The sequence below is a fragment of the Myotis myotis genome, unplaced genomic scaffold (assembly GCF_014108235.1).
Source record: "Myotis myotis isolate mMyoMyo1 unplaced genomic scaffold, mMyoMyo1.p scaffold_m19_p_1, whole genome shotgun sequence".
Taxonomy (NCBI): domain Eukaryota; kingdom Metazoa; phylum Chordata; class Mammalia; order Chiroptera; family Vespertilionidae; genus Myotis; species Myotis myotis.
In genome coordinates, this window is record NW_023416313.1 from 29,765,214 (window position 1) to 29,775,540 (window position 10,327).

Here is a 10,327-nt window from a genome sequence, read left to right on the forward strand (position 1 = left end):
TGAATTTTCGTGCACTGGGCCTCTAGTCTATATAATAAAAGCATAGTATGCAAATTATCCCCTCAACAGGGAGTTTGACCACGGGGTGTGGCTGGCCAGGGGAGGAAAGGGAGGCCCCAGCCAGCAGCCGGCAGCCACTAGGGACCCAACCAGCAGAGGAATTTTGTGCACTGAGCCTCTAGTCTACTAGTATATATATAAAAGCCTAAGTGACCGGCTGCACACTGACCACCAGGGGGCAGACGCTCAACACAGGAGCTGCCTAGCTGCGGTCACTTGGCAGTGGCGGTTCTTGGGTGATGCACCCGGAACCAGAGAGGAGAGAGCCCGATTCCGGGGTACGTCATCCAAAAACGAGCCTCTCGCAAACTGGGACCCCTCGGGGGATGTCAAAGAGCTGGTTTCAGCCTGATCCCCGCAGGCCAGGTGAGGGACCCCACCGGTGCACAAATCCATGCACCGGGCCTCTAGTTAACCTATAAATAGCTGACTGGCAGAAGTCTAAGATACATTTTGAGAGCACCATCTAGATTACACTCCGATATGTATTAACCTCTCTAAGTCTACCCTCATCTATATATAATGAGAATAGTAATAATTGCTCTGGACACCTCAAATAATAGCCTGATGCTCTCATGAGCTATAAAACTTACAAACAGGAGGTACCAATTAATTATGTATTATTGTACTATGTAGAAAGTAATTTGAAATAAAGCAATACAATCAAATAAAATTGTTTTTATTTGTTCAGAATGCTTATCTTTAAACTTAACTGAAATTAAAAATGATCTGTTTGCCAAAAAAGTTAACATCCAAAACTGTTAAATTCAATATTGAGTTTATAAAAAATGGACATAATTTTACTTATTTGAATAGTAATATATAAACTATACAATGACATATATTCTTTTTATCAGCTCATGCTCTCCCAGACATAGAAATACAAGAGTAGCAGTGTTATTGCATTTTTCCTATGTTCTAGTGTAAGATTTTAGTTTATAGAATTCATAAACTCAAAATTGTCCACAGACAGTTTTTTCTTATTCGTCTGAAGAGCTTCTTTCTCTAAGCATTCTTACATTTTATCTTTCCTTTGAAGTATGAGTAAGATATGGAATCTCCTGAGTTATTTATAGCTTATAGTCTTTAAAAGTTATTTTTAAAATATTACAAATTAGTCATATATATATCCATAATACACATCTTTGATATTCACATACTTCTTTTAGCAAGATTCAAGCTTATTTGTGCTTTGTATGTTAACATTACTTTAGAGCCTATTTTTAGATTTCAGTAAAACTCGGTATCTATAAAGACCTGTCAAATATTTAATAAATGAAGCAGAACAGTCATTATGAAAATATAAACTGCTACTATAGCTTTTTATCTTTAATTTTTTAATGCATTTCCTATCAACCATGTAATTTCCTGTTCTTTAGGGAACTTGATAAATTTTTATCTTTGTCATCTCAACACGGCTGCTTTCTCAGCGTGGCATAATAGTATATTGCAGGTTTTCTGAACACACAGTCTTCCCTGTCATATCAGTTGTAACAGTGGAATCTGATAATGCTGGTATTCATCATTTCCAGTTATTTGAACTGCCGAATGACCTTAAAAACAAAGAGGACAGGGGAGAATCAGTTTATACCAGAACGATGCCAACATCTGCTGTACGAGATGCTTTATAGTCTGTGAAGTGCCTCAAGAACTGAAAACAAATACACTGCTCAGTAAGTGATGGCGCAGGCCTGCCAGGTCCATGGTTCAGAATCATTTCACGTTTATACCAGGCTCTACCACACACCCCATCAGACCTTCAGCCCCATTCAAAGGCAAGCCAGTACCAGTTTGGTGACTGGGCAGGTGGACCAGTCATCAAGGCACCAAAACGGCTGAATAACAGCAGAGTATGAAGGGAAGCTGAAGTATACCAGGGTTTAAAAAAAGACAGACACTAGAAGATTGGTTAGTGGCAAGAGATTGGTAAGAAAAACTGACTTTAATCACTGAGACTGATCACTAGAGAAAATGCTGAGCAATAATGAAGGGAACATACATAACAAAGATAATTATTTTTATTTCTTCCTCACAGCAGCAGTTTCTACAATTTAAATATTCTTTTTCTCATTAATTGAACACTGGGAATGGTTACTGTTATTTAGCCCTTCCTTTGTAAATGTAAAGCTGTTAGTCACTGTCATTCATTAGTTCTATCTTGTCTCAACTGGATTTTGTCATAACTATAAGGCATATTTTTGTCTCCTATAGTTAAAGCAATTTTCTATTATTTGTCCAGTTAAATAAGACACTCTTTTCTTCAAGATTATGCTATTTTAAATCATAAAAGCTCTTCAGAATTAACTAATATCATATTCCCAAGGTAAAAAAATTAATTTTTATCATTAATGTGCACTAGAGCAAAACAAATCTAGCTGTTAGAACGGCACTATTATTCTCTCGAAAATAACTACTTGATAAATTATGCTCCAAACAAAGTAATTAAAATTATAAGTTATAATTAGATTAATGTCTAAATCTAAAGATACCATGTATATAACATAAAGTATTTTCTGTGCCTGACATAAAATATCAGGAAGAAAAGAAATATTAACAGCAAACTGAGTTTTTTCTTACATGACTCTATTGGTATCTATCAAAACTTAAACATTTAAACCACAAAACAAAATTAAAGCAAATACCTTATTAGCTGCTTCCAAGGAATTTATTAGGTTCTGTAGCTCTTCTTTACTCATTTCGATAGAATATGGTTTGACTTCACCATTTTCTTTTACATCTAGATGAAGGTTTAAAAGTGGCATTTGTAATGTTGCAATCTTGTCACTGGAAAGTGCAAGCTGGTTAAAATGAGGAAAACAGTAATTAATAGATATTAAACAGGCCTATGTTAAATATGCATCAGAGCTTATGAACAACACATTTTATAAAAAAAAGTACTCCTATTCGCTGTCCAGTACAGGGAAAGGTGGAAGAAGTAGCATCCAATGGATCTAAGATATGAAAACTATTCTTTATGACTCTACTTGAAAAATGTTTTTAAATGCTGTTTTAACAACACATTACAGATTTTTCTTGGAGGTAGAAACACATTTACCAATACTGGGAAGACTATAAGGTCTAGAAAATTCCAGCCCGAAATATATGTTAAATATATACATATAGCTGCGCTATTTGAAACATGTAATGATTTACAGCCCCAGTTAATGAAATTTATCATTGTAAAGTTATTACACCTGGTTTGGATATTTATAATATACTGATGTCCAATTAATACAAAAGATATAATTTTAATTATCTTTGATATCTTTATGGAACATTGCATCCTCAAAATGAAATTTTAGATGTGTACTATAAAAAAATAAACATTTCGTCCTATTCAAAAACTGAAATAAAACCATACTCCTAAATAAACAGATTCTCACCTTTAACTGCCAATCAAAATCCTGTAGCTGTGCAGAGGAAATACCAACTATTTCGTTTAACAGAGTCTGCTTAATTTCATCTTTTCTACTTTTCAAGCATTTCATGATAGTTTCCTGATGAGACGAATTCAACTGATTCAGTTGCTGAGATATCTATGAACATAAAAAATAAATGGTTATAAAATAAGTGAAAGGACCTCTCCATCTAAAGTGTAAACCCACAGTTCCACTCTCCTTTCACATACACTTTAAGATGGTAGTAAATGAAAAAAAAAAAGATACTTCTCTCACTATGAAAAGAATAAGGTGAGAATGCATAACCAGAAAACTAGGTTTTAACAAATTTTTGCAAAACAGAAAGTAAAGGAAAAGGGCTGACTGATGAAGAGCATGAAAGTGATTACATCTGGAGACTACCAAAAAAAGCTGGTATAGTTATATTAATATATCAAAATGTTAACAACTGTGTAACTGTGGTATGGGAATGTAGGTGTCAGCTACTTAACTTTCAGTTTTCTTCTATGACATTTAAATGTTTCACAACTTAAAAAATATAAACAAACAAAATAAAACTACAAAAATCCAGAACTTCCACAATCAGATTTTCTACTTACTCACAATAAGGAGGTTTTTCTCGTTAGCTACTTACGATGGCCCTTGTATTATATAGTGTCCTAAAGACCAACTTAATAAAAACTCTGAACACTATTTATTATTTATTATAACAAATAGGAATTTAGACTACAGTTACCTCTTCATCAGATAATTTTTTGCCCACTACAGCTTTGAAAAATTTGGTAATATCTTCCAGAACATGCATCCATTCTGTGGAATCCCAAACACTTTGATAATCCTGGTAGAGAGGATAAGTTCGGCCACAAATGCCATCAATTATTTTGTGAAGAAGCTAGAGAGTAAAAACGAAATAAATGTAATTATGAGTAAAATTATAAAACAGATTTATCTCCCTTACAGCAAACATGAACATCTCTTGTTGAAAGAAGTTCATATCATCTGAAAGAGCAGCTGAGGTTGAAACGTAACTATTTATTTATTTATTTATTTATTTATTTATTTACTTTTGTTAATCTTCACGGAATATATCTTTTCCATTGATTTTTAGAGAGAGTGAAAGGGAGAGAGGAAGGGGCAGAGACAGAGAGAGAGAGAGAGAGAGAGAGAGAGAGAGAGAGAGAGAGAGAGAGAGAGAGAGAAATATCTATGTGAGAGACACATTGATTAGTTGCTTCCCGCATGCACCCCAATGGTTTATGTGCCCTTGACAGGGAATCAAAACCGTGATCCTTTGGGTGTGAGGGCCAACACTCTAACCCAGCTGTGGGCAAACTACGGCCCGGCCCGCGGAGCCGAAAGAGCGGAGGGTTCTCTTGCTCTCCCCTCCGCTCCTTCACCAGCAGCAGTGTTAACATGTATTAGTTCACACACACACTCCATCCATGCTTTTGTTCCGGCCCTCCGGTCCAGTTTAAGAACCCATTGTGACCCTCGAGTCAAAAAGTTTACCCACCCCTGCTCTAACCCCTGAGCCAGGGTGAAGTGTACCTACTTTTAACATTATTTTATTAATTAAAAGTTAGAACTTCACACACACACACAAAGTATCATTTTGTCCATGTTCAGAAGCTAAAAAGTTATACAGATACACTGGTGTTTTTCCAATGTTACTGAAAGGAAGATGGTGAGTATAAAGGATTCATCTTGGGACTCCTTAGACATTGTATTTATACCAATTACAACAACAAAAAGTGTTTAACTCTTAGAGCAAAGTCTTTTACTGTAGATCTACAACTTCATTTTCCCTTGCCTCCATTTTTCACAACATTCATACTTACTTCTTTTGGTCCATCCAAGAAAGCCCTCAGTACCTATCTTTTTCTTTTTTGCACTCCTTTTTCTCTATCCTACCTTAATATCAGGAATGGAAATCCTAACACATACATAACTGAACACAGTAATTAAGACTGTAAATTTTGGAATGAACTGGCTAGTCTGAATATTAGTTGTACTACTTAGCTAGTTTTGTCAAGTTATTTAAAAGTTCTGTGCATGTTTTCTGATGTATAAAAGAGGACAATATCCATATCCTCGAAATGTTGTAAGGATTAAATAAGAAAACATGCAAATCACTTGCCACATGGCTGGCTTATACAGGATGCTTAAACATTGCTAGCCATTATCGTCATCATTATTAGTATCACTATTGTTACTACTACTACTAATGTTCCATGCCTTTAAGATGTTAACTGAGTACCTACTATGTCTGCACTATTCTAGGCAAATGGTTAACATGGTATTCTTCCGCGGGGGCTATTTATGTCTTATACGAAGAGTATTTCAACCCAAACAACTTGGAAATGCATTTTAGCAGCAAGTCTTTCAACTCTTTCCCCCTGGATCATACTGACTCCATTTTAAGGAATAATTTCTCTGTGACACCACACGTATCAGAACAGAGATGAGCGACTGGTGACCCCACTTCCAAAAGCTGGCTAATGCGCCATATGAATTTCTTCATTTGTAAAATCAAAGGAAAGGGTTAAGAAGATTTTATTGTTGTTTATCCTGGCAGGAATTAAGTAATTTCATCCCTTCTATTCACTGCCCCACCCCCACCCCCACCCCACCACCACACTCTCCCCACTATAAAATGGAATAGAGATAAAAGGCAGGCCAAACTCTGGAACTTATAAAAGGTACTTACCACACACCCCTCTATCACCATATGTAGGTTAAGCACCCATGCCCACCCTTCACCCACAGTGAATGGAACAGAATAGGGACTTTTGCAAAGCTGCCCACCACTGGTGTCCAGACGACTGTCCCAATGATAACGCTGAGTTTAATGTGCATTAATTGATTACTGTCCTCAACAAACACCGATTTAAGAACCACCTTGAGCCAGACACAAGTCTCAAGAATTGGAGATATAAAACACGTATCCACCCTGAAGGAGTTCAGAGTAGGAGAGAGACCAGAGGCAGGAGGACCAGCTAAGAAGTTGTGTTCAAGGAAGACTTCACAAGGCCTGAACTGTAGGGGAACGGAGATGGTGGGAGTAAACATATTACCATGTTAATTACAGCACCAAGTGTCAGTCGTGGACTGCGGTCAGTAGGCAAAGAGAACCACAGCTCCCAAAGCTAATGCTGAAGCTCCATATCGCATATATTGCTTTCTCTCGCAGTCAGCAAATTTCCTTCAGGTCTAATACTTGGGGCGCTAAGTTTTTTGCTTGAAAGTTCAAGGGGGGAAAAAGCCCTACTTCTCAGTCAGATTTTCCTGTTATAGCAACCACTGGGCGCTCTTCCTTTCACAGTTCACAGTCAACATACCGTTATATGTACTGTCTCCACATTTCTCTCATCTTTCAAACTCACTAAAGTTTTGCTGCTGCCCTAAGCAATAGGTACTTCAAAATGCCAGTGCCTTGGGTAGTAAGGCTAAACACAGGAGCACGGCACAGACTGACTCAGCCTCTGACTCCTGCTCACCTGCCTTCGCTACCCTCCTCTGCTTCTCACTCTGCACTTCAGCTCTAAGAATTACAGCAGGTCCTCAAAGCCCCCCTGGGCGGGTGGGGGGAGACTTCCATCCTCCAGCCTCTGTAGCTGCTATTCCTCCGTCTGAAACATTCCCCCGCCCTCTAGCCTGTCTGGTTCCTACTCATCCTTCAGGACTGAACCTAGAAATAAATCTAGATGCTCCTGCTTTGAAAACCTTCCCCTGCCCCTTCAAATCTGGGTTGCTACCCCTCCGCAAACGCATGACTGGATAACTCCAGGTTTCCTTCCTAGACAGCCAGCTCCCCGGGGCACAGACTGGGTCTCAGTCACCATTTGGCCTGACCCCCGGGCACTCAGCGAGGGGCAGGCGTCAGGAACAGCTGGGTGAACAAATGGGTGAGGCTTTCTGCTTAGGCTGGAGGTGCCAGCCTGCATGTCCTCTAGACTCCAGCGGGAAAGGCCGCCCTGGGACACACTACCTAGTCCAGTCGCCCAGTCATTGGCAGCACTTACCCATTTTTTTCCTGCTCCCTCAAGGGGCCCAGGTATGCTCCTCCCGGCACTTAGCACTGTGCCTAGAGCGAGGCAGCGTTTGGGAGGTATATGTTGAATGAATGAATGAATGAATGAAACGAAACTTAGGTGAGAAGCTGCAAACCATCGGCCCACGAGGTAAGCTTTCCCAGACTACGTGACAGCTCCGCACCCCCCGGGGTCACTGGGTTCCGGGCCACCCAGGGAGCATCGGGCCACCCCAGGGAGCAACGGGCCTCCCCAGGGAGCAAAGGGCCTCCCCCCCCCCCCCCCCCCAGGGTGTGGGTGCGGCCGGCCCGGCGGAGTCTGAGCTCAAAGCCCCGAGGAGCAACTCCCGGCCACGGCGAGGAGGTGGCGGCCTCCACCGCTTCCCCGGAGGAACAGGGGGCCGGCCACCCGAAACCCCGCCCCTGACCCTCCCTTCCCTGGGCCGCGAGCCCAGCCCGCGAACGCGTCTCGGGTGGACGGGCCTGACCCCTCACCTGCGGGCCCCGCTCGGCGGGAAGCTTCTGCAGCCGCCACAGCGGCGTCCCCTCCTCGGACTCCATCTCTGGGCGAGCAGGCGTCCGGATCACGTGACAAGACCAGGCCGCTCCTCCCCCGCGTGACCCCGGTGGGCGGGGCCCGGTGTGACTGGCGCTCTGGTGCGCGTGCGCAGAGTCACAGCCCAGCCTTTTCTGCCTGCTGCCGCACTGCTTAAGCACAGTTGTATGATTACTTTGAAGGTAAATTTGCAAATCTCTCAAAGCAGTTTTCACCTTCATTGAGAGTCTTACTGAACTTTTTCTGCACTCCGTAGAAAGCCGTATTTGGATTGCACCGGGCCCATTTGTCCTGGAGGTTTGATATGTATCTCTTACTAAAGTATTCTGATTTGGAAGGTGAATTAAGGGTTTAATATGGGCAAGATTATCCCATTTCCTAGTAACAGATAAGAGAGAAGTCACTATGGTTGTCATTTTTTAAAAAATTTTATTTATTGATTTGAGAGAGAGAGGGGCAGGAAGAGAGAGAGAGAGAGAGCTTTGTTGTTCCACTTATTTGTGCATTCATTGGTTGCTTCTTGTATGTGCCCTGACTGGGGATAGAACCTGCAACCTTGGCTTATGGGACCACACTCTAACCAACTGAGCTACGGGGCCAGGACCCACTAGAGATGTCATATTTAAGCAAGTAAAATGCACAGGTGCCCAGTTAAATAAGAAATTTCAGATGAACAACGGATAATATTTTGTTATAAGTGTGCCATAATGATTGCATGGGGCACACTTATACCAAAAATGTATAAACAACAACTTATATTTTAACTTCTTAAAATATTATAACAAGATAATATTTTGTTATAAGTGTGCCATAATGATTGCATGGGGCACACTTATACCAAAAATGTATTGTTGTTTATCTCAAATACAAATTTAACTGGGTGTCCTGTTTTTATCTGTCAATCCTAGAAGTCACTTACCTGAGCTAAGAGGCTCAGCATGACATTAAAATCAATCAGATTCTAGAGCCACACTCAACATTGGACTAACCCTAAAACCCAACAGCTTTTCTGTATTTCTCTCATTATTACAGTTATTCCTTTAACCCTACCAGACTGCTGTACCGATTTTTAGGTAATTTCCACACAAAGGTGGAATATTGGCGCTAGATGAAAGGTTGATGAAAGGTAGACCTATTTTCTACAATGTCTCCAAGTTCCAACTTATTCTAACCACTTGTTTGCATGTAACTAACATTTTTCTATATCATGTTGGTTTTTTTCTCTTGAATGCTCAGGAGCCCAGGTATAGGGAGCAGTTAGGTTCAGGGCCTCAGGTCTAGAACTCAGCGGTGATAAGACAGTCCCTGCCATAGGAGGAGAGTGCACAATAAGGAGGACATAGAAGCAGGAATTACAGTCTAATGTACATTTAATTTTAAAAATCAGTTCAAAGTAATGAAGCATACCATAGAGGAGGAAGTAATTATTTTAGTCTGTTGGCTATGCAGAGACGAATTACTCATTATTGACATGCTTTAAGGTGTAGCTCTAATGCCCTTTCTCTACTCTGTGCCCCAACTCTTGGAGGTGAAAGCAGTTTCTCCCTCTTCTGAATCTTCATGACGGTCCCTCACCTAAAATATTTCTAGTTCTTAATATAGGTAAGTATGTACAACTCCTGTTGTTCCAACTGAAACATAATTGTCTTAAGATGTTTTGTGTTTGTGCATAAGGGCTCCCCCAAGTAATATTTAGTAAATGAGGAAGAATCTGGAAAACTATTTAATTTATATCTGTTAATAAGTCTACTGAAGGCAAGGTCTATTTCCTAAGACAAACCTAATTTTACCTATTGTAATAATTGGAATAATAATATTTATCAGGAATTTACTATATGCTGCCTTGGCCAGTGTGATTCAATTGGTTGGAGCATCATCCTATACACTGAAAGGTCACCAGATTCCGGTCAGGGCACATGCCCAGGTTGTGGGTTCCATCCCCAGTTAGGTGTGTATAGGAGGCAACAGATCAATGTCTCTCTCTCTCTCTCTCTCTCTCTCTCTCTCTCTCTCTCTTTCTCTCTCTCTCCTTCCCTCCCTCCCTTCCTTTCTCCCACTGTCCCTCCCTCTGTCTCTTTGAAATTAAAAAAATCTGCTATATCCAAGCAATTTATATATTTTATCTCTTTTTTCTTTTTTAAAATATATTTTATTGATTTTTTACAGAGAGGAAGGGAGAGAGATAGAGAGTTAGAAACATCGATGAGAGAGAAACATTGATCAGCTGCCTCCTGCACATCTCCTACTGGGGATGTGCCCGCAGGCAAGGTACATGCCCTTGAC

General features: G+C 40.3%; 1 protein-coding gene across 1 annotated transcript; it reads right to left on the bottom strand.

Annotated features, from left to right (window-relative positions):
- Window positions 1-722: 722 nt before the first annotated feature.
- On the bottom strand, window positions 723-8,139 carry COMMD8 (COMM domain containing 8). The gene is made up of 5 exons (XM_036332934.1): window positions 7,984-8,139; window positions 4,195-4,350; window positions 3,444-3,596; window positions 2,703-2,858; window positions 723-1,613 (listed from the first exon to the last, which is right to left on the bottom strand). The coding sequence occupies exons 1-5, from the start codon at window positions 8,047-8,049 to the stop codon at window positions 1,593-1,595; spliced, it is 552 nt and encodes a 183-aa protein (XP_036188827.1). The 5' UTR covers window positions 8,050-8,139; the 3' UTR covers window positions 723-1,592.
- Window positions 8,140-10,327: the final 2,188 nt, after the last annotated feature.